Genomic DNA, 24,601 nt, shown 5'->3' on the forward strand with positions numbered 1-24,601 from the left:
CCCCGAATGGGACTGGCAGAAAGTGAGGGCTACCGACAGGCAGAGGCTACTGTGGTTCAAAGCAAGGGCTTTGTGGTCAGGCGGGCAGACTTGTGTTTGAGTCCCGGCTGGCTCTACTGCTTTTGTGACCTTGGGTATGTTGCCTAACCTCTCTAAGCTTTGGTTTCCTAGTCAGTAAAAAGAGCCTAAGAATAGAACCTACTTTGGAGGGATGCCATGAAAATTAAATAAGATGATCCATGTAAAATGCTTGGCACAGAACCTGGACATAATCAAAATACAATGGGGGAGGAGCTGCTATAATAATGACTACTGTTGGAGTCCAGAGGCCGGAGACAGTGGCACAGAACAGAGGGCTAGGTCGGTGGGGAGTCGAGAAAGTCTTCCTGGGAAACCTGAGTTTTGTCCTGGAGCTTGAAGAGGTGGTCAGGTGAAATCAATAGCAAGGCATAGAGATGTAGGTAGGCAGGGCTTATGTAATGGAGTGAGATTTCAAATGCCCTATCACTTTCAAAGAAAAATCTGGTTTGATCTGTGGTTGAAGTAGAGAAGGAAGTTGACTATGGGGAAGAGGTGGGAAAGAGATGAGGTCTTCCATCCTTGTTTCCAAACCCAAAATGTGAACAGAGACAAACCTCAGGGACCTAAACAAGAAATCCGACATCCAGGGCTTCTTTGCCCACTTCTGGGCTGTTGTGGGAGGAGAAGGGGTAAGAGCCTGGGAAATGGCTGAGGGCAGAGCTGGTGGCGGATGGGGACAGGACCTGAAACAAGGGTAGTTAGGAAATGTGGGCGAGGCCCTTAATGACTGTGTGGGCTGACTCATGTGGGAGACCTAGCTTCAAGGCCGCATGGAGATCCAGCATCCTGTCAGGCGGGAGGCCAATTTCAAGACCCTGGGCATCTCTAGTCTAAACGGTTGCCAGCTAAGAGTGGGAGTCCTTAGGGGAGCAATCCTTGTGCTAATCCAATTATTCCCTAACAGCCTGCCTTATCTCCCTGATGTGAAGATGAACTCCTTAGGAGCCAGGTTCTCCAGGAAGGTTGCTGCTTGTTTCAGATGCTCTATGTTTTTGTTTTGTTTTGTTTTGTTTTGTTTTGTTTTGTAGAGACGGAGTCTTCCTCTGTCACCCAGGCTGGAGTGCAGTGGCGCAATTTTGGCTCGCTGCAACTTCTGCCTCCTGGGTTCAAGCAATTCTCCTACCCCAGCCTCCCAGTAATCCCAGTAGCTGGGATTACAGGCGCACGCTGCCACACCCAGCTAATTTCTTTTGTATTTTAGTAGAGACGGGATTTCACCTTGTTGCCCAGGTTGGTCTCGAACTCCTGAGCTCAGGCAATCCGCCCGCCTCGGCCTCCCAAAGTGCTAGGATTACAGGCATGAGCCACCGCGCCCGGCCCAGACGCTCTATGCTTAAACATCTGCCAAATACCTGCTGTCAACCACTTATGTCGAGCATCATGTGGGCCTTGTCAAAAATGCTAATCCTCAGTTCTTTTCCCTAGAATCTGATTCCATGGGTTTAGGGATTCGGGAATCTATTTTCTAACAAGCATCCAGGTGATTCTTCAGGAAAGGCAAATTTGGAAAAGGCTGACTTGGTAGTCTCTTAAATTCCCTTCAGTCCTAAATCTAGGCAGCAGAGAGCGGGTAGCGGGAAGGGCCCCTGGATGATAGCAAGAGGCCGATTCTAGCCGGACCCTGCAGTTCACATGGCCCTGTGCTGGGGAAGCCCTAGCAGGGAAGGAGGCTGCAGAGAAGGGAGTTTTCACCCATCAGTAATCAAGGTCCCAACAGAAGTGAAAATGGAAGTCAGGGAACAATTGGTTTTGAGCATCTTCGTGGGGCTTTTTCCCTTGCCTGGGACTGGCAGGACAGTGTAGGTCTGAGCAGCTTCCACGATACACACGGGGACACTTAAGCCCAAAGAATTTTTAAAACGTGCCTAAATTCCACAACTAATCAGAGGAGGCAGCAATCCAGATCTCCTGGTCTTCACCCTTCTCATTGTTGGGGTGCACCGCAGGGCACGCATGTTTCCTTGTGGCTTGTGGGAAAGCCACTGTCATGGAGCGCCAGCGTCCCGAGTCCCTGTAAATTCTCCCAAGTGACCTGGAATCTAACATTTCCCTGGATTTTCATAGTCTATAATAGAGAGAAAGAACCGGGTCTGCGGTGGTGGGCAGGACTGAGGAAAGGCCGTGAATGCGGGAAGCACGGGAGGCAGGACTGAAAAGGAAAGAGGCACAGGGGCTCACAAAACCTGAGGGCCGCGTCCCAATGGGTGACCTGACTCATCAAGGTCTAACACCTGGCCGTGGCAAAGCTGGGCGAGAACCCCCGATCCACCCTCCCAATGTGGGGCAGGGAAAAGGCAGAGTGCAAAGCGAGGTCTGATTTTGCAGAAGCGTTTTAGAAATTCGCTGTCAGAGAAACTGAAAGACCAAACAAAACCCCTAAAAATCCAAGCCCGATTATTTCATCCACGTGGCACAAAAGCAAGCCAAAAAAAAAAGCGGGGGGGGGGGGGGTGGCGGTGCAGGGCGGGGGAAGAGTCACCCGTCCTGCCCCTGCTGGAATGAAGGGATTTGCCGGGAGAGCAAACTTCTGACACCCCCTGGGTCGCTGACTCCGCGCGGCCGGGCGGGAGGGAGGTCGAGGAGGCCGCTTGCACAAAGCCGCGGAGCCGCTGCCCCCTTTCCCCGCCCCCTGCCCGGCCAACGCCGAAGCGCGGAGAGCAGCCGCGGGCCCTTTAAGGGCCGCGAGGTGCGCGGTCTCTTTAAGGCGGGTCCTGGTGGTTTCTGTTTTCTGAAGGAAGTGACGGGGGGTGGGATTGAATGAAAAGTGCAAAACACAGGCTCGCAGCGCTGGAGCCCGGGGCCGCGGAGCCGGGCCAGGGCAGCGCCGTCTCCGCCTCGGGGCCGCCGGGGGCGCCCTGCTGAGCGCTACCCACGTGCGTCCGCGCCACCTCGCGGGCGACCCCGCGGCCAAGGCCCCCGGCGGAGCGGCTCCCGGGCGCCCCGAACTAGCCCCCAACTTTGGGCGAAGTTTGCCTGCGCCTCTCCCCGCCCCCACGCGGCGCGCCGGGGCCGCGGACGGCAGCGGCCCCCGGGGATGCGCCTTCCCGGGGTACCCCTGGCGCGCCCTGCGCTGCTGCTGCTGCTGCCGCTGCTCGCGCCGCTGCTGGGAACGGGTGCGCCGGCCGAGCTGCGGGTCCGCGTGCGGCTGCCGGACGGCCAGGTGACCGAGGAGAGCCTGCAGGCGGACAGCGACGCCGACAGCATCAGCCTCGAGCTGCGCAAGCCCGACGGCACCCTCGTCTCCTTCACCGCCGACTTCAAGAAGGTGAGGCGCCCTCACTCGCCGGGGTGGCACCTTCAAGCCTGAGCCCCCCGGGATCCCAGGCGCTCTCTTGCCTGCAGACGGAAAGACGGGCCCAGGAGGGAGACGCGGCTGGCCCAAGGTCACGCCGGGCTCTTCTCTACACCTCTTTGCCCACTCCCCAGGGCCCACCCCTTCATTCTCTCCAAAGAACCCCTCTGCTTCCCTTTCTCACTCCCTCCTCCAGCGCTCCCAGAGCCCCCCAGGTGCTAACCCTCCTCCAGAACTCCTACTAACGACTGGACTCCCTTCTTGGAGTCATTCCCCTGTGCTCTAGTGGGAAAGTCCTAGGCGAAGTGTTCTCGCTGTGGGCTCTCACTGTGGGTTCTCCCTGTGTGATCTAGAGCAAGCAAGCCTCTTTCCTCCTATGGGCCTGGCTTCTCACCCCTGTACAGGGCACTGAGGGGTCTGCGAGGCCTCCCAGCCCTGACATTTTGGAGTCCCTCTGTCACCTCTCCCTCTGTTTCACTTTTCTGGGGAGAGCTGGTTGCCCCTGGTCCCTCTCAAGCCGGGAGAAGCCCTGTCTCCTCTTTGGTCTGGAAGGCTGGGGCGCTTGCAGCAGGAGGATCCTGGAGAGAGACCCCAGCTGAGGCCCCCTCCCTCTGGGAGAAGTGCTGCCCTTCACTCTGCCTGGCAGGGAAGCGAGCCAACCCCCCTATTTTGGCCCACATTAGGGTTAGGGAGTTAGAGACCAGCCGTGTGTGTGTGTGTGTGTGTGTGTGTGTGTGTGTGTGTGTGTCTGTGTGTGTGTGTGTCCCCGTCCCAGAATAGGGTTTGGGAGTTAGAGACCAGCCCGCTCTTGGTGTGTGTGTGTCTGTGTTGGAGGGAATAAGAAGGGCCTTGCACCCAGGGGGCTGGGGGATTATCAGGAAATGGGCCTGGATGGTGAGTGACTAACAGTGACCCAGCAGCAGGAAAGCTGGAGGAAAAGAGGGTGGGTAAGTCTTAGGTATTCAAAAGGAGCGTTCTGTCTCCTTCCCCCAGCTAAAGAGAGGCCCTGTGAGGCTCTGTCCCTGGGGGAGTGCAGGGGTGAAGCAGATTAGATAGCTGGGGGAGCCCGGGGCCCCGGGGACCCTTGCTGAAGCTGCCTGTCTTTCCTCCCTCGTAGAGACAGGGCACTTTAGAGGAGAGGTGGCGGAGTTTGGGAAGTCAGTTAGGGACCCAGCCAGATTGCCATAGTTAGCAGGGGTGAGGGGTTAGGCTTGACCGCTAGAGGTGGGTGGGGTTGGGGGGTGAGGCTTGACCGCTGATTGCCCCAGGGCCACAGAGTTGGCACTGACATTGGACATAAGCAGGCAGATGGGGGGTGGGGTAGTGAGCGTTCACAAATGGGAAGACTTTGTAGCCCATCCTTACTCCGCAAGCCTAAGCTAGGCTCTCAGATGCAGGTTGAGAGAGAGGGAAGCTGATAGGGTCGGCTTCCCCACCCTGCCTCCCCACCTAAACCCTAGGAGAATTTTATCAAGTGTGTTCTGTTCCTGAAAAATCTATGTTAGTGGCTGGATCCATCAGGAATCGGGGATCTAATCTTCTGTCCAAGCCCTTTGTCCTTGAAAGTTAGCCTTAGGCCAGGCTGTGAGGCTCCCACCCCCCTGCCCACTGGATGTCATCTTGTGGCTGCACTAGAATCCTGCAGAGAGACTTCCCTGGCTGTGGCCAGGACAGTGAAAGGCAATGGGTAGGGCTGAGCTTTTATAGCCTTTAGCTACAGCTGGAAGGTTTTTATTGCTGTGATCTGAAGGGAGAGGCTAAGAAGTACCCAGGTAGCTGTGATGTGATGGCAGTAGTGGCTGATGGCGGGGGTGGGGTGCTGGGGATTGGAGTGAGGGTATGCTGGTCATCTGACTGCCCAGTTAGAAAATGCATCTGGAGACTGTGAGCACCTCATTTGAATCTCTACAGTGGTTCAGACCTCCGCCCAGGTTTCTAAAGTCTGATTTTCAGGTTAGCCTCTGGCCCAGAAGCTACCATTTCATACCCACCTCTGGCATCTCCATTTTCATCAGCAAGGGAGGGAATTGGGAGTGGAAGACACCGAAAGGAAACCAGCTTTCCCAAGTCCCTTTAACTCCAGGTTTCTCCATTGGCCTAGGACGGGGTGGAGTTGGAGAGTGCAGTGTGGGGGAGAATAGCCTTACCCTCACCCAGGCCACTCACTCACTGCCTGCACTGGCCACAGCAGCTTCTATGTCCAAATCCTTCTAGGGTGGGTCACCTCTCAGTTCTCAAGGCCTCATGCCTCATAGTGTTTGTCAGATTTCCGTAAGAAAGTTCGGTCTAGAAGGAATGATTTTTCCTATAAGAAAAAGACTTCGGCTCGGTGTGGTGGCTCACATCTGTAATCCCAGGATTTGGGGAGGCTGAGGCAGGCTTATCGCTTGAAACCAGGAATATGAAATCTTCAGGCCAAACGAGACCCCTGTCTCTACAAAAAATTTAAAAATTAGCGGAGCACGCTGGTGTGTGCCTTGTAGTCCCAGCTATTCAAGGAGGCTGAGGCAGGAAAATCACTTGAGCCCAGGGGCTGAGGCTGCACTGAGCTGCAATTGTACTACTGCACTCCAGCCTGGGAAGTCATGCTTTTTGTGTTTCTTGTACCAAACTCATTTGCAGTGATTTGGGAAAAGTCCTAATCTACTTGGGAAGAGCCTTGTTTGCCATTTGATCACGTTGGGGAGAACAGTCCAGACTGAATGAGACAGACTTGGTTTACCACTTATTAGCAGGTTCACCCTGGGCAAGCTATTTGATCTCTCCAGACCTTCATTTCTTCATCTATAAAATGGGGATAATAATAGCACATATCCCACAGTTAGTAGTGCCTATGACATCCTTACTCTGTAATAGATACTGTGTTAAGGGCTCAAGACATAGGAGCTGTTAGCTTTGCAATTGTGGCTCACACAGCATTTCAGCAAGGATCCTCTCTGCTAAACTTGGACTCAAAGACATTGAACAACAGACCCAAGGTCATGCAGAAAAGTCAGTACTGAGCCTGGAGGAGCCTTGAGCTCTTCATCGTAACCTTCTCCTTGAAGTGCCAAAATTGCTGGTCAGCCCCTCAGAGCAGGAGCAGCCATCCTTGTCCTGACAGTCCACCCAGGGCAGCAGTGAGCCTCCCTGTGTGGGATGGGACCAAGGCCTCTGTCTGATTCCCAACCCTATCCAGCCCCCTCTCTCCAGCCCTTCCCACCTGTTTGTCTCTACCCGCGTCAGAGTTCTGACAGTCTAACTCTCTCCCACGCTACTACTCTGGACCTTGACGCAGCAAAGCAGTCACAGTCGTCAACCCACTGGAGGACACATAGCCTGGAGCCCAGGTGAGGCTTGCAGACTCAGTAGCTTGGAGCTATCAGATGGCCATCCTGCATTACTGCAAGCCCTGCCCAGAGGCTGAGTGAAGGCCATCAGGCTGACCGAGCCACAGCTCTGAAAGGATGCTGCAGCTCAGTGGCTCCCAGCTTTGCCGCACCTCACAATCACCTGGGGAGCTTTGAAAATTCCCAGTGCCTGGGCTGCACACCCTACCAGTGAAATCAGAATATCTCAGGATGGGAGTCAGGCAGCAGTCGTTTTGGTTTTGTTTTTTCTTTTAAAGAACCCAGGTGATGTAATCCCAGCACTTTGGGAGGCCGAGGCAGGCGGATCACAAGGTCAGCAGTTCGAGACCAGCCTGGCCAATATGGCGAAACCCCGTCTCTACTAAAAAATAAAAAATAAAAAAAAATTAGCTGGGCATGGTGGCATGCACCTGTAGTCCCAGCCACTCAGGAGGCTGAGGCAGGAGAATCGCTTGAATCCAGGAAGCGGAGGTTGCAGTGAGCCAGGATCGCGCCACTGCATTCCAGTCTGGGTGACAAAAGAACCCAGGTGATTCCAATGTGCAGCAAAGTTTGGGAACCACTGGCGCAGTTGCTCTAGGGGAGGGGAGGGGACCTGGAGAAGGAGCCAGCTCAGGTTAAATGAGGGTAGGGCCCAAACTCAGTCACATATTTGAAACCTGTCATCTTACCCACACTAATCCTAATGTGTTTTGAGCAGCACATATACTTCGGGCCTAATGCTGTGTGCCCTCAGTACACAAACTAATTCACAGCGCGCCCTTGGTGGGCAACACTCTCCTTTATACTCCACATCCTATGGGTGTAATTAGCCCTGGATGTACATAATCACTGGCATATCTAATCATAGGTGTGTCACCATCCCCTCTCCCTAAACTGGCTGTTTGACAGCCCTTCTGGTCTACCTCCTGGAAGCTGGTATTCTTGCCAATTTCTCTTTCACCTCTGTCCCCTAGTCCAAGTGGCCAAAAGCTGGGAAGAGGATGAGTCACGCTCCAGGCTGCCTGCCTTGGGGCTGACCGGATGGGGAGGGTGATACTGACAGATATGAAGAAGGTCATGTGTGATGGCATCACGGTGGTGGGCGGTGGGGGTCCCTTTCCCCTCCCAGCATCAGGGAGGATAGGGAGACACAGACTCCAAAAGTGTAGAAAGAGGGGATCCTGAAGGCCCACAGCTGGAGCCTTGGAGGGAATAAGCAAGATAAGGGGAACCGTACAGCTGTGTGGGTCAGCTCAGGGCCACTTCGAAGGGACAAGGACCCATGGAGGATGGAAGCTTGAGCCCTGTCCTGGGCACTGATGAGTGAGTGGGAGCCAGAGGAAGGGATAGTCCAAAGAATGCTAGAGCCCCTGTGCCGGGGGGCCTGGTCTGTGGGTAGGGGAGCAACACGGGAAGCCTTGAGGTGCAGTCAGTGAAGATGTGGAATGTGCAATGTCCACGTTGCCACCTAAGAACGTGTATCCCAAGGAGATATCACAGCACGTAGACGTGGGACCGAGAAGCTTTCAGGGCCCAGTCTGCCCCTACCCTGTCTGTGTTGGCACCCTTAAGATTTGGCGTGGAGGCATCTGATGGATGGAAAGTCTCCTTGGGGAGGAGAAGGCAGTGGAGGTGCTTTCGGGAGAGGCCCAGACTTTTCTGGAGCTCAGAGCATTTCCTCACAGGTATTTACAAGAAGTCGCCAGATGGAATGACCAGGCTCACTGACATGGGGCTCCTGGGTCTAATATCTGTCCCTCCTCTGCGTGTGAGGAATTCCTCCTCAGATCAGGATGGCCAGCCCTGCCTGAGGGTTCAGACCCCCTCCCTGGAGCTTGGCCAGCATCTCCCGCCCCTGAATGCTATGTCCAGGTGGAGTCCTAGCAAAAGATCCCGGTAGGCCATGAAGACTGCCACCTGGGATAATGGAGGATCCTGCTGGGAAGCTAGTGGGGAAAGTGAGTTAGTTCCCTCCCAGGCTTCCCAAGGCACAGAGAGGTGGTGGAGATAAACTTAGGACAGACTCCTGTTCTGCTGGCGGAGGGCCCAGCCTTGAAGTGAGGATTGCATAGGGTCTGGAGATCACCCATTGAGCAGTCCCTCGTGTCACACATGGTCTTATCTGATCCTCACTGCCATAGACAGCAGGAGGCAAATGGTGCCTCTCTGTGTAGATGTGCAGGCTGAGGCCTGGAGCTCTCAAGTGAGGCTGAGAAGATCAAGCAGCTGATGATCCCAGATTAGGACCCAGGGTTCCTTCCAGTATATCCTGACTGCCTGTCTGCCATGGTACCATGAGTGGGCTCCTTCCAGTAGGCTAAAGAACCCTGGGGAGGGAGGTGGAGGGGAGAAGGAGGCTGGAAAAAACCTTGGTGCAGAGGAACAAATCCACAGAGACCCTCGTTTGTACAGACGTGGGCTGGACCACTTCCCCCACGCTCTTACCTCTAGTAGAGTCCATGCAGGGGAGAGAGGAGTTGCAGGCATGGCCTCTTGGGGAGCTGGGTGAGGGGGATGAGTTTGGAAAATATCTCACCAAGGCCAGGTGTGGTGGCTCATGCCTATAATCCCAGCATGTTGGGAGGCCGAGGCAGGCGGATTACTTGAGGCCAGGAGTTCAAGACCAGCCTGATCAACATGGTGAAACCCTGTCCCTACTAAAAATACAAAAATTAGCCAGGCATGGTGGTGTGTGCCTATAATTTCAGCTACTCTGGAGGCTGAGGCGGGCGAATCACTTGAACTGGGGAGGCAGAGGTTGCAGTGAGCCGAGATCACGCCGTTGCACTCCAGCCTGGGCAACAGAGTGAGACTCCATCTCAAAAAAAAAGAAAAGAAAATATCTCACAGACACTAGTGAGCAATCACTATGTACGTTTTTTCCTGCCACTTACCCACTGTGTGACTTGGCCAGTCACTTAACCTCTCTGAGCCCCAGGCTCCTTGCCGGTACACCAGGGACAACAGTGTGATGCTCGGGGCTCAGTGTGCGCAGTGACTAAGAGGCCCTTCGCAGAACAGAGGCCCGCGTGGGCATGTGAGGAGCAAGGTGCCAGTGCCCGCAGGCCGGGAGGTCCGTCTACCCCACCGTTAAGCATGTTGCTGCTTTTCTGCTGTAGGGACCAAAGCATCATGAGGAGCTAACATCCTTGAAGTTGGCAAATGTTGAAGTGGCTGCCACTAGGGATTCAGATAAAGGGCAGGGAGCAAGGGAGGCATCAGGGCTGGGAGTGCGGGTGAGAGGGAAGCATGGAGACCCATCTTAGGAGCACTGAGTCAGCAGCACAGTGGGGCGCAGCTGATCCACATAAAGCCTCACATTGTTCCTGCAGCAGTCAGGACAGTGGTGACCTTTGGGATTCGGCTGACAGAGCACTGCTCTGGGGAGGGGCTGGGGGCAGGAGCACTGCTCTGGGGAGGGGCTGGGGGCAGGAGCACTGCTCTGGAGAGGGGCTGGGGGCAGGAGCACTGCTCTGGGGAGGGGCTGGGGGCAGGAGCACTGCTCTGGGGAGGGGCTGGGGGCAGGAGCACTGCTCTGGGTGAGTGGTTGTGCTAATGCCCCAAGACAAGCAGCCTCTGTCCAGGCCTAGCCCTGAGGGGATGCTGGCATCTCATCATGGGGCGGCCTAGGTCCCTGGGCACTGGCCTCGGGATGTGCGTGGCCTGGCTTTGGGTGGAATCCATCCACCCCGTTCCTGCTCGAGAAGCCTGGGCAGAGCAGCCAGAGTGCTTCCAGCTTTGCCGTGGGGCTAGGAAGGCACTGCTTCCTGGCTGGCTCTGCAGGCTAAACCCCCTCTCCCCTCACCAGCCCAGCGAAGCCAGCCCCTTCTCTAGCCATAAAGCAGCCCCAGCCAGGAGCAGAGGAATAAATATTTAGATTGGCTCAGCCTGGGCCCCAGAATCATGCTGTCTGGTGTGACAGGAAGGAGACCAAGATGGCAGAGGACACTCCCAGGAGAGAGCGCCAGCTGTCCAGGAGCAAGGGGGCTGGAAGAATGGGAGGGGGCCAAGTGGCTTGTGTGGCCCTAGAGCGATGACCTGCAGCCTGGGCCGTGACCAGCACTGGACAGTGGTGGCTGGAAGCAGGGTGTGGAGGGAAGGAGCAGTCTGCTGCCCTGGCCCCCTTTGCTTTCCATTCTCCTGCAGGCGGGCCTCCCCCTAAACCCCAGGGCTTTCTGGGGAGGGGCTGAGGAAGAGCGCCTGGAGAGTGGGGCCAGCTAGGGACCGTGATGGGAAGGCAGGGTGCCAGAAGAGACCGGGCAGGCTGGAGCAAGGTGATGACATGCGGTAAGAGTGTGTGCCTGCGCATGCACGCATGTACACGTGTGTGTGTGTGTGTACACATGTTATGAGAAGTGGCGTCGGGAGGAGGCGTGTGAGGAGAATCGAGCGAGTGAGGAGGGTGATGCGGGGTGTGCCCTGACGCTGGGCATGAGATGGGGAATTCACAGGGGGGTGGGCGTGGGGACTGCGGAGAGGGGTGTGATGAGAGGGTGGGGAGCCGCCTCTGCCGGGAACAGGGAGACTGAGGGAGGAGACAGGCCCAGATGCGCCCCTGTGGAGGGAATGGGAATGTGGAACAGGAGCCACTGGGAGACCTTGCGGGAAGGAGACTGAGACCCAGCTTGTCTGTGAAAGAGGACGGTGTGCGCGAATGGGGAAGCTGTGTGAGCCTGTGCATCAGTTCGGATTAGGCTCGGCCGTGAGTAAAATAAACCCCCAGGAACAGCGGCTGAGGCTGTGGCAAAACAGCCTGTTTCATTCTTCCCAATGTTATCTGAGTCTGGAAGCTAGTCAGGGCTGGTGTGACAGCCCCGCTATCCCCTGGGATCCATGGGCTCCCTCCCCACCCTCAGTGCTGAGCACAGGATGTCTGCCCAGGGGTGCTCTGCCGTCTCTCAGCGCATTCCCCCAGTGCGGCTGAACCAGAGCAGCCTTCCCTCTGGAGACACAGGTGGATCCCAGTCAGACAGCATGGCTGGGATGGGCACAGGGAGGAATTGAGTATCTGGACAAGGGCTACGGAGGGGAGCCAGGACAAGCATGAAGATCACTGGACTCAGAGTCAGGAGGTCTAGGCTTCTGGCCCTGGCTCTGCCACTGTGTGACTCATGAAGGTTACTTCCCTGCTGGAACCTCACTGGGCCATGAACTAGATGATCCCCTAAACCTTCTAGACACCAAAATAGCAGCTGTAGCACTACCAGCCTGCAGGAGCCCAGCTGCAGGCAAGGCCGAGAAGAAAGAGTGTCTGCACATTGGAGGCCAGTGGGTTGATGGAGGCCCTAGAGCATTCATTTGTTCCTCCAGCTACTAAGCATTGAGCCCCAGCTGTGCGACAGACCCCAGGGTCACCATGTGAATAGGCTAGAGTCGCTGCTCTTGAGCCAGAGGCAGGTCACAGAGGGCCTGGATGACTTACTGCCTGGGCAGAAGGTGCTCCATGAGGACAGAGACCATCTGACTAGGGCATTGAGATCCAAGGCACTCTCACAACCTCAGGCGGAGTCTGATTCAGCTCCAAACCACAGGTCCCTCATGTCACCCCAGGCTCAAACCCACCAATGACTTCCAGAGATGCACAAGAGGAAGCCTCCCACTCCTCAGCCTGGTTCAGACCCTGCGTCCTGCTTGTGTCCTGGCCCCTTGCCAGCCTCATCAGCACTCACGACCCTTCCCCTCCTCCCCTAGTACATTCCCACCACTTTTCTCAGAGAACTCTTCCATGCTGTTGTTCATTCACCCTTCATGTATTCCTTATCAGATGTTTATTGAGCACCTGCTGTGTTCCAGGGGGCAGGGATGCACTTCAAGCAAGCCACTTTTCCTGGCTCAAGTTGAGTCTGGAAAGAAAGACAAGTAAAGAGTTCAGCACAAACACAGTGGGAGTAGACAGTGGGATTTGTGCTCTAGAGGCAGCGACTGGGATTGGCCAACTCTGCAGAAGGGCTGGTGAGGGCAGCACTGGGAGGGCAGTCAGAGGAGGGTCGTTTGTGAGCTGTGCCCTGCACACAAGGCACAGCTGAGACAGCTGAGCACAGGGCATCCCGGCAGAGGAACCTGCTCACAGAAAGGCCTAGGGGTGACACAGCATCGCTCATTCTGGGAACTACAAGCTCTCCGGTTCATTGCATGGGAAGTGCAACAGTTGCTGTGAGCAGGGACCTGGGATGCCAGGCTCTGGGGTTAGGCTTTCTGGTGAGGACAAAGGGAGCCCTTGAAGGGCATTCAGCCACTCGGGTGATAGTAGCATGGAGGGATGATTGGGTGGGGGCGTTGGGAGACTCATGCCTGGCTGTCTTCGGTAAATGCCTCATTGCTGGAAAGCCCTCCATCCTTTAACTGTCAAGGGCCAATGAGGAGTCCCTCACTGTGCGAAGTCTTCCCTCCCTCATGCCACCCCCAGCCCCAACCTTAAGGGGACAACGAGCACTCCCTCATCCACCCTTTACCTCCATTGCACTTGGAGTAAACCTCAATCCTAGGCCTATTGTTTGCTGACTTGAGTTGTCAGAAGTCAGCCTCCTCCACCATCCCCTGGAAAACAGGAATCTGTGTCTTGGCCAAGGCCACTCCCCTGCCCAGGTGTTTGTGAAGGCCCTGCCCCATGTCCTGCTAATCAGTGCTCTCCCACTGATTGGCTGATTACTTGCAAGCCCCAGAGGAGTCACCTGACCTGTCTAGGCCGTAGGTACATCTAGAAGAGAACAATCTCAACTCCTGGGTCTTCAGGAGTGGAGTAGATTTCAGGTGGAGCAAGGCAGACATAGAGCCAGGAATTGCAGCCACAAGAGAGAAACTGAAAGTTCAGCCCACTGTGTTCTGAAACCTTTCACTCATTTATTCCCTGCAACAGTCCCTCGAGGTAGATACTATCGTTTTATTCAGCTTGCCAATGTGGAAACTATGGTACAGAGAGGCTAAGTAAATCCCCTCAAGGTTATGTGGCCAGCAGAGGCAAAGCCAGGATCTGAACATGGGTAACACTGGCTCCAGAGCCTTTGTTCTTAAATTCTGTGCTATCCTAGAGCCTACCTACTCCTTACTTAAAACTACAGATGAGGACCCTAGCAAACACTATTTCCCCAGGGTACTTGCCACACCCTCTGCGTGGCCCAGATCCTGGCCCTGGATGTAGTATGCTCCAGTTCTTCCAGGTAGGCTGGAGGTTCCTGGAAGCTTGTGGGAGAAGGAGCCTTATAACAACCTCCCATCTTGGGGGCCCTATCCTGGGTCCTGAGCCTCAGGAGCCTGCCTGCAGTCCCTGTTGTAGGCTCTTCCCCAGCTAAGCATCTGCTTTAGGTGTTAGGCCACGTGAAGTACGTCATCCCAACAGATTCCTGGGCAAGGAGGAAGGCTGGGAGCCAGGCTTCCATCTGGCCTGGGCTTAGCATCTGAGGGGACTTTCACCCTTCCCTGTGAAGGTTGGAAGAAGAGGGGGCCCCAGAACCTTGCCAGGGAGTCTGAGGTGCAAGGAGTGGAAAGCGGGAGGGACACTGGTCAGGATGATGGAGTCCTGTTACCAAATAGACCCAGAAAGTAGGGCTGCCCGCTCTTTCTCAGGGATCAGCAAGTGGAATGTGCTTTTCTGGGGAAATAGGACGAAAGGGCCGGGCGCAGTGGCTCACGCCTATAATCCCAGCACTTTGGGAGGCCAAGGCAGGCAGATCACCTGAGGTCAGGAGTTCAATACCAGCCTGGGCAACCTGGTGAAACCCTGTCTTTACAAAATACAAAAATTAGCTGGGCATGGTGGCACATGTCTGTAATCCCAGCTACTCCAGAGGCTGAGGCCAGAGAATTGCTTGAGCCTGGGAGGCGGAAGTTGCAGTGAGCCGAGACTGCACCACTGCACTCCAGCCTGGGTGATGGAATGAGACTCAGTCTCCAAAAAAAAAACATGCACACAAAGGAGAGACTGGAGAATTTGCAGTTTAAAAAGTCCTGGCAGAGGCCGGGCGCAGTGGCTCACGCCTGTAATCCCAACACTTTGGGAGGCTGAGGCGGGCAGATCACAAGCTTAGGAGATCAAGACCATCCTGGCCAACATGGAGAAACCCTATCTCTACTAAAAATACAAAAATTAGCTGGGCATGGTGGCCCATGCCTGTAGTCCCAGCTACTCAGGAGGCTGAGGCAGGAGAATCGCTTGAACCCGGGAGGTGGAGGTTGCAGTGAGCCGAGATCGCGCCATTGCACTCCACCCTGGTGACAGAGCGAGACTCTGTCTCAAAAAAACAAAAACAAAAAAAACAAAAAAAAAAAGTCCTGGCAGGGCAGGCAGGTGGGTTAGAAGGGTATTCCTGCCTCCTCTTCTCCTCTTATTTGTGTCATGCTGTTTGGTTGTTGCAGGAACCAAGAGCCAGAGCCGCCACATTCCAAGGCAGGTGTGCTGACTTAAGGCAGGCTGCCACCAGATGGGCATGATGGGGAGCGGGTCCTAATCCCACCTCTGCTGCTGGCCACCTCAGGCATCAAGGGCAGACCGCACAACCTCTGTGTGCCCGAGTTCCAGCTTCTTTAGCTGAGCATCAAGGAGATGAGACTAGCTGATCCAGGAGGCAATTATGGATTCTGGTTAAGAGAGCTCAGGCTTTGAAGTCAGACTGTCTGGGTTAAGATCCTGGCTATGTTTCCTCTTAGTCCATGACCTTGAACAGGTTACCTAATCCAAGCTCGGTAACAATCATAGCTCCTACCGCCTGTTGTAAGGATTTTAAAGAGGATCATACATCCTTTTGACCCATGGAAACAATGTTTTTTCTCTTCTAGTTACAAATTTCAGTAACTTTTTTTCCTATACAAATAGGAGATACAGAGGAAATCCTCTCAGTGAGAAATTATCATTCCCTTCCTGCACCCCCAGTCAGTTCCCATTTTGACAGCATTTTGTTATTGTCATTGATGACATTATTAATATAGAGGCAGGAAAAAAGCTCAAATAGATTTCTTTCATCCTCTAGTCTGGTCTGAAAGTTCAAATACCTTCTCTTGCCAACGGTAGTCATGTGATGTCACCAAGCAAAGAGACCCCTGAGCAGCCCTGAGACTTCCGGATATTTCATGCACCTGCGGTATTGGAGAAGATGCTGTGAATATCCAGATAGGCTTCTCTCCAAAGAGTCAGAGCTGAAAATACCAGGGAAGTGGTTTTTGGATCCTTCCTGGGGGATCCTGCCAGGGACATGGCCTGGCTCAAGCTCTAGCAGGGGAAGTCTGGTATCAAGTCTCACCTGGCAGGAATTGAGCCCAGAATGGAATATGCTACAGGCAGAGCCGCCTCCCATCTCTCCTCAGCCGACCTGAGTGAGGGGAGGATCAGATAGCCCAGGCTGGCAGGACAAGGAGATTGCAGCATCATGACCAAGAAGGGATTTCCTGTTGAGAGGAAGCAGGGGTTGGCTGAGCTCTGATTCACCTTCTTCACAAATCTCTGGGATCATAAGGAACCTAATGGAACCTTCCTCAACAGCTGAGCCTCAGTTTCCCTTTCTGGAAAACCTCCCCCTATACTTCCATACCTCATCGTTCCAGAGATCATTTACAATAAAAGCAAGTAAGAGAAACTCTGTAGAGTTAAAGGACTGCAGAAATACATGGGCATTTATGAGATGACATGCACTCGTTTGTTGCAGACCACCTACGATGCTTGCTGGTCACCTACAAGAGTAATCCCAGCTAGCGCTGACCCCATGTGAGAATCTTCCAGATAACTTACTTAGTCCTCACCACAACCCTGTCACATAACTGGGATCATCCCCATTTTACACATCAGAGAAATTAGGGGAAAGCCTGGAGGACTCACTAATACATTGCAGCTTCGGGGCGGAGCTGTGAGTCCCTTGCCGCATGTATTGGACTCCAAGGGGGCCGCTCAGAGCCTGTTGCTGAGACACTTCTGTTCTCGCGGGTGTACAGCAAGTACTCAGTGACTGTGTGGTGGGGGGCTGGGGCCCGGGCATTAATAGAGGATCCACAGAGCTGTCATTCTAAGTCTCAGTGCAGAGACATAGGGGTTCCCAGCAGAGAATGGTCACTGAGGTCAGGGTGCCTCCACCACAGGAGGGGTCTTGACAGATGTAGACCACTTCTGACTGGGACCCACTAACTTCTCACTGGGAGCAGAGTTAATCAAGTCACAGAGATGGGTAAGAAGGCAAGGGGCCACTTCTCATGTGGTGAGCGGTACAGGTGAGCAGAGCACAGGGCTCCAGCAGCCAGATAGGGAAGGGGGCCCCAGCCCACCCTACAGCTCTACTCCCTCCATCCTGCTGCAGACCCCCCATTCACACAGTGAGTCAGTAACAGGAAGGAGCCCTTGGACTGCGGCAATGCCATTAGCGACCCCATGGGGGAAAGGGGAAGTGGGGAGGGAAAGGAAGAGGCGAGGCATCCTAGCTCCCTCAGGCCGGAAGGCTGCAACAGCTGCAGCCAGCCTCCCACTCTGCCCTCACCCCCTCCCGGCCCCACCACTCCACTCACTCAGAGGTCGGTGGCCAGGAGCCTGGCCAATCAGAAGCACCAAGGGCATCTTGAGACCTCTCCCCAAATCTACTGAATAAGAATGTCTAAGATTTCTAGCCATTACAACTACAAAGAAAAAAAAAAGTCAGAGAGAGGAACTCTGGAATCGGTACTGGAAAAGTCCAGCCCTCCTCCATGATCCCCTGATCAGGTGCCTGTAGAGGCCCTGACCCACCCTGATCAGGGTGACGTTAAGGGGTTCTGCCGAGAGGAATCATCAGCTGGGAAAAACTCTAGTGGTTCACTTTGTCAATTTTCCAGGAGGCTTTGGAACATTTGGGATGTGTTCTTTCTTTTAAGTCATGGGTTTAAATGGAAAAGATAAAAATTCCTAGACCAGCAGGAGGGAGGTGTCTGTTGCCGGGCAGTGTCCAGGCATCCTGTTCAGGGGCCAAGCTGAGCACCTGGTGGGCCAGTGGGAAGGTCCCGCACCCTCCAGCTGTTCCCATCCTCCTGCCCTTCTTCAGGATGTGAAGATCTTCCGGGCCCTGATCCTGGGGGAGCTGGAGAAGGGGCAGAGTCAGTTCCAGGCCCTCTGCTTTGTCACCCAGCTGCAGCACAATGAGATCATCCCCAGTGAGGCCATGGCCAAGCTCCGGCAGGTAAGTGCCCCACCAGGCCTGCCTCGCTCAGGTCCTGACCTGCAGCAGACCTGGCCCAGATTGCGACCCACAGCAGACCCAGCCCAGATCCCGTCCCACAGACCCGGCCCAGATCCCGGCCCGGATCCCGACCCGCAGACCCGGCCCAGATCCTGACCTGCAGACCCGACCCCTGCAGCCAGCCTAGCTCTAAGCTCTGATTCCCCAACCTTAGCCTCCCACCCAGCTCCTCATCTTCACGCTGTTCCTGGACCCACGGCCCTTGACCCGCCCTCATCCCTGGTACCCCATTCACCCAAGAGTCCTGAGCCCCTGATTTTGCCCCAGGCCAAACCTGACCCTAGAGCTGCAGATCGCTAACTGAACCCCAACTCTCAGATTTCTCCCGTCTGGTTCCAGCACCTCCCCGTGTGTGACAGGCTAGGGGCTTGGGCTCTGAGGTCAGATCAGACATCACATCTCCGTCACTCATTAGTTGGGTGACATTGGACAAGTTACTTTCAAAGCCACAACTTTCTCATTGCAACTGGGTTATGGGGGATTTCAGTGAGCTAACATATGTGAAGTGTTCAAGACCCTCAAAGCTGCCGGCCTGCTCCTGCTGTCTTCTTAGACCCAGGGTCTTGCCCCAGCCTCATCTGAGTTCCCTGGCCTGCCCAGCAGAGCCTGCCCTGGGGGCCTCCTCGCCCCTGCGCTTTGCCTGCTTTCCCAAAGGGACTTGGTTCCCTGAATGTTGGAAAGTACGTGATTCCAGAGGTCATATGCCCTGGCACAGCTCGCCTGGCTCACCCACCTCCACCTCCCATCCACACCTCAGCATTCTCCATCAGGCCCCAGAGGTCAGCCCAGTGGCCAACACATAGTTTGGGAAGCGTCCATTCTGGATAGAGGCTGAAAAGGCTCGACTGTACTCTAGGCATCAGTTTCACTGCCAGTTGGAGAGGGGTGGGGCTGCCACCCTGCAGATGGCCCCAGCGTTCTAAAGGCAGTCAGCCTGGGCTCGCCTGACTCTGGAGGGTCAGGGGAAGATGGACAGGGAGCATTCTGAAGCCAGGTAGGAGTGACTTCTCTCCCACACACAGAAAAATCCCCGGGCAGTGCGGCAGGCGGAGGAGGTTCGGGGTCTGGAGCATCTGCACATGGATGTCGCTGTCAACTTCAGCCAGGGGGCGCTGCTGAGCCCCCATCTCCACAACGTATGTGCCGAGGCCGTGGATGCCATCTACACCCGCCAGGAGGATGTCCGGTTCTGGCTGGAGCAAGGTCAGCTGGGAGCTGGGCACTGCCCGCTGCTGGGCGGAGGGAAGGGGACAGGGAGACAACACAGAGCAGTGGAGGAGGGCAGGAGCATCACTAGCTGAGTCTCATCATTAGCCAAGTCTCATCATTAGCCTTTCCTTTGTTCAGGAGACATTTACTGAACACCTACAGAGATGTACTGGCGCAGGAATCAGAGATGTAGACACTCAGTTCCTGTCCCCCAGCAGGGTAGATCTGCACAGAGTTAAGTGTGATAGAATACCATGATAGCTACAGGCGTTCAGGGAGGGACCCCCAAACCAGGCTACGGTTGGTCTGGGAAGGCTTCCTGGAGGAAATGGCGCCTGTGTGATTATTCAGTGAGAAGATTCAGCCAGAGGAAAGGGCCCTGCTCCAGGCAGGGCACACAGACTCTGCTAGGCCCTGTGGAGGGAGATTCCCAGGTACTTCCCCTTGTCCCTGCCCTTAGTGAGGACACAGAGATGGGGTCTTCTGTCATGGGTGTGGGGCACAAGGACACCCTGCCCCCCTCCACTGACACCTCTCAGATATCAGCTTCAGGCCCTCCCTGGTGCCGGCATCTCTGCCCCAAGATCCTTGGAAGCTCCTCTCCATACTGCATGGTCCCTGCCTTCCTGACCTCTGTGACTTCAGCGCTGACCCCTCTCTGGGTACTTTTCCCAGGACCGCCCTCAGGTCCCCTGTGTGGAGGGGAGAGGGAAATGGCGCCATTCCAACTCTGAGCCCCTGTGCCTTCTGCCAGCCAACTGAGCACTGGTGAAATGCCTGCTCCTCCCAGGGCAGGCCCAGATTTAGAAATACCCAACCGAGCTGTGGTCTTGCCCCCCACACACATACACCCTCCCCCATGGCCTGCACCCCAGACTATGCTGCAAGCTTGACGTAAGCGTCCTCCAGAAGCTGGCCCGTCCCATACAGCCCCTGAGCCTAATCAGGGCCGGTACCTTCCGTGTCCTCCAGCGCCCCAATATGCACACTTTCCCATTTGATCCAAGCCCTGGCCACCCTGACCTGACCTGCCCCTCTGTGGGTGTGCTTTGCTGGCCCTTCTCTGCCTAGCCCTACTCAGATGTCACTTTTTTTTTTTTTTTTTTTTTGAGATAGAGTCTCACTGTTGTCCCCCAGGCTGGAGTGCAATGGCACGATCTCGGCTCACTGCAACCTCCACCACCCGGGTTCCAGCAATTCTCCTGCCTCAGCCTCCAGGATAGCTGAGATTATAGGTGCCTGCCACCATGCCCAGCTAATTTTTGTGCTTTTAGTAGAAACAAGGTTTCACCGTGTTGGCCAGGCTGGTCTCAAACTCCTGGCCTCAGGTGATCCACCTGCCTCAGACTCCTAAAGTGCTGGGATTACAGGCATGAGCCACTGTGCCCGGCCAGATGTCACCTGTTTTAAGAAGCCTTCCTTGACTTCCAACCTTGTCTCCCCACGCCTCTGTCTCAGCACACTCCAGTATGGTGATTTTTTAAAGCATTGGGTGGCAGTGTGGTCGAGTGGAGGCCTTGAAACCTTGGCCAGATCATTAAACTCTGGGTCGATGTTCTCATCAGTAAAACAGGGATGACGATACTTAGCCCATGGGGTGACTGATGGAGGTACTGTAAGTAGAGCCCGTAGCACACAGTTGATGCCATAGAGGAGGGTGATTCCTATTTAATCTGTTTCTCCCACGAGCCCAGCAAGGAGGAGCCTAGTAACCAGGTCTTACCTCTGTGTCCCATGGCAAGCTTGGAAATGGAGGTGTCTGTAAATGCCTGTGGGATGACAGAGGAGACCAAGTGGGGAATGGCAGCGGCCTCTGGCTAGGGGAGCTCCTTCCCTCCCTCCCTGATCCTTGCCTCTCTCCCCCAGGTGTGGACAGTTCTGTGTTCGAGGCTCTGCCCAAGGCCTCAGAGCAGGCGGAGCTGCCTCGCTGCGGGCAGGTGGGGGACCACGGGAAGCCCTGCATCTGCCGCTATGGCCTGAGCCTGGCCTGGTACCCTTGCATGCTCAAGTACTGCCACAGCCGCGACCGGCCCACGCCCTACAAGTGTGGCATCCGCAGCTGCCAGAAGAGCTACAGCTTCGACTTCTACGTGCCCCAGAGGCAGCTGTGTCTCTGGGATGAGGATCCCTACCCAGGCTAGGGTGGGAGCAACCTGGCGGGTGCCTGCTCTGGGCCCACTGCTCTTCACCAGCCACTAGAGGGGGTGGCAACCCCCACCTGAGGCCTTATTTCCCTCCCTCCCCACTCCCCTGGCCCTAGAGCCTAGGCCCCTCTGGCCCCATCTCACATGACTGTGAAGGGGGTGTGGCATGGCAGGGGGGTCTCATGAAGGCACCCCCATTCCCACCCTGTGCCTTCCTTGCGGGCAGAGAGGGAGAGAGGGGCTCCCCAGACCTACACCCCTCCCTCCTGCATCTCCCCTGGAGTGTTCACTTGCAAGCTGCCAAAACGTGATGGCCTATGGTGGTTCTGTTGAACTCCTTAAATGTTTAGACCCTAAAAGGAGTCTATACCTGGACACCCACCTCCCCAGACACAACTCCCCTCCCCATGCACACATCTGGAAGGAGCTGGCCCCTCAGTCCCTTCCTACTCCCCAACAAGGGGCTCACTATCCCCAAAGAAGGAGCTGTTGGGGACCCACGATGCAGCCCCTGTACTGGATTACAGCATGTTCTCATCTCTGGCCCCGAGGCTGCCTGTGGGGCGAGTGGAGATCTCCCACCACTGAGACAGATCAGACCACGAGTGCCTTTCCCGGACCTGGACGTTGCCTCCAGAGCAGGCACCAGCTCTTTCCCTCTCTACACAGAAATATTTTTGTAAGGTTCTGGGGCAGGGAGGGAGCATGAAGTACAAGGAAAACTTGAATTCCAGATTTTTAATGCAAAGTATTTATCATTTCTACCAGAAATAAACGTTTTAAGTTTTTACTTGACTGATGAGACCCAGAGTTTGGAGAAAACTTTTGGCCAATGCTGCCACCTGGTGTCAGAAGTGTCCCCACACCCTAGCAGTGGCCTATCTTGGAACAGCTTCGAAAGTACCTACTGTGTGCTCAGCCATTTGAGGAAGGAAGGAGGAGAAGGAAGATGTTACTAGGGAAGGATGAGATAAAACTTCTGCACCCAAGACAATGAGACAGACATAGCTGCAACCGTGGTAAGCCAGTCAGAAACAGCCAGCGCGAAGGCAACAGATGGGATGGAGATTGGAACCCCGCTTCAGATCTGGGCTCGGCTACTTACCTGCTGTGCAGCCATGGGTCAAGTTGCTTGACCTCTCTGTGCCTCCACTCCCTTAGCTATAAAATGAGCTTACTTAAGAGACTGAAGTGAATTCTTGCATGTCAAGCATCTAGCACATAGTGCTGTTAGCCATTCCTAGTATCATTACTATTAGTGAAAAAAGCAGACATTCCTGCAGCTATAAGCCTGACTCAATTAAATCAGACATCTGGAAGGCTCTTCACTTCCAAAGTATCTTTCAACATGAAGAGGCTGTAATAGGAAGTGCCGGGCAGGGTTCTGGATGGTTCCAGAGCGAGGGATGTGCAGGCTGCAGGTATTGGGAAAGGCTTTCTGGAAGAGTTGGGGTGTGGGTTGAGGCTGGAAGATGGTAACAATTTGGCAAGGTGGAGGCAGGAGTGTTTTAGGGGTTGGAAGAGTCTCATGGGTTCCCCAGGGGACCCAACTTTCTCAAGGAAGAGATGGGGACAGTCAGATCCTTCCTTGAAGGCCTTGGCGAGGGAAGGGGTTTGCAGGGCGATCCCCTTTACTCTGCTCCCAGAACTCCCAGAACAGGCTGCAACTGCCCCTTGAAGTCATGCAGGCCAGAGGGTTGAGGGAGCTGGGCTTGCTTGGCCTTGGTTGAGCTGAGGGTCAGCGGGGAGATAACCTTTTCAGGTGGGCACACCTCCCTTCTGAACCTGTTTTCAAGGACCAGCTCAGCCTTGCTGGGGGATGGGGAGGGAGCTGTCCCATCAGTCACCCCCCAGTCCTTTTTCTCCTTCCCTTTCTGCCAGGGCCTCCATCCCTAGCCCCAGCCACTGCTCCCGGTGGGCGAGGGATACTTGGAGAAGGCACCTGCTACCTCCTGTGTGCCTTTGTTGATGGAAGGGGAGTCCCCAAATCAGTATGTTTTCCCTTCTGATTTCCAAGTCACCAAAAATAATGCTTTTTTAAAAAGCAAAGTTTTCAAGACTTGGAGTGTTTTTCTGACCTTCCTTGACTAGCACCTCCTAGCTTGTCTGGCTCCTGCAGTGAGGGGGCTCTGGACACCATCACTACAGACACCAGCTGCCTTGGGCTCCTTCTTAGCCTCAGGGGATGGTGATGGGAAGAATCCCTGAGACTTTGGGCTGACCTTAACACTCTGCAAAGTAGGCACCTCCCACAGGGCCACATCCGAGGGCTCGAGTCCACCATTCCAAAGCACTCGTCCAACCGCCTTAGCCCGACTGTCACAGCACCTGAAATCCTGCCGTGACAGTCACTTCTTTGCTGAAAAGCAAATTTTAGTGTGCATCAGAATCACTTAGGAGCTTGTTGAAATAGACGTAGGTGGTCAGCTGTTTGGCAAACACTGAGATAAGACTTCCCTATCGCAGGAGGCTTTTGTGGCCGTGTAAAACACTTGGGAGTGGTAATATCAGTACTTATTTCTCTGCGGACTTTAGGGTTTACAATGTGCCTTCATATAAATTGGCCATTGGCTCCTTGTAGTGACTCTGTAACATTTTATAGATGTGGCTCCCTTATAAAATTGTGTGACCAGCCCAAGTTCAAGTCCAGGCATCTTGTTAGAACAGAACTGAGATCCAACCCCTGTCCTTCTTACTCCACACCCCCTCCTAACCCAAAGGGCTTTATGAGGTTGGCCAGCCAGAACTTCCGAGAGCACAGCTCGCCCACAGGAGGGGACCTAGGCTTTGGTGGGACGGGGAGGAGTGTGGAGGGTAGAGCACCTGCTGGGCCAGTCTCTGTAGTAGCAATCACTGAACATGTGGGCAGGGGGTGGTGGGGACAGTGTCCAAAGATTCCTGGGACCAGAATTGGCAGGAAGAAGTGCCTGATTTCCCTTTGCCAGGGTAAGCAAAGCACCCTCGGGGAGGCCAGAAACCCAGCCCTGACTGGTGCTGCTGCAAGCCGGGAGGATGAGTTGTGCCTGGTTCCCTGGGCAACCTCACCCGGGCTGGGCTGGACCTCACTGTGGAGTTCCTGAGGGTTTTCTTCAGGCATCTCTCCCTTCAGGCTTGTTAGCCAAGGGAGGCCTTCAGTGGGGGAACTGTGGGCCACACCTGGAGGACCTCTGCCCCAGGGTCTTTATTGGACCTGGCTCTGGTGGATGAGGGGACAAGGACTCCGGCAAAAAGGAGGGCAAGTGCCACTCTTGAGAACCAAAGGCTCGAGGCCAGCATTGTATCTGAGGAGCATGGGCACCTGCTGGGGCCCAGCTCTGTGTGACCTTGTGTGGGTCACACACATCCCATCAGAGAGAG

The 24,601-nt window shown here is 55.0% G+C and overlaps 1 protein-coding gene across 1 annotated transcript; it reads left to right on the top strand.

Annotated features, from left to right (window-relative positions):
- Positions 1–2,712: 2,712 nt before the first annotated feature.
- OAF (out at first homolog) lies at positions 2,713–22,039 on the top strand. Its single transcript, XM_001166728.8, has 4 exons — positions 2,713–3,346; positions 17,697–17,831; positions 18,914–19,094; positions 20,967–22,039. Exons 1-4 carry the CDS (start codon positions 3,116–3,118, stop codon positions 21,239–21,241), a joined length of 822 nt encoding a protein of 273 aa, XP_001166728.3. The 5' UTR covers positions 2,713–3,115; the 3' UTR covers positions 21,242–22,039.
- Positions 22,040–24,601: the final 2,562 nt, after the last annotated feature.

Source organism: Pan troglodytes, chromosome 9 (assembly GCF_028858775.2).
Source record: "Pan troglodytes isolate AG18354 chromosome 9, NHGRI_mPanTro3-v2.0_pri, whole genome shotgun sequence".
Taxonomy (NCBI): Eukaryota; Metazoa; Chordata; class Mammalia; order Primates; family Hominidae; genus Pan; species Pan troglodytes.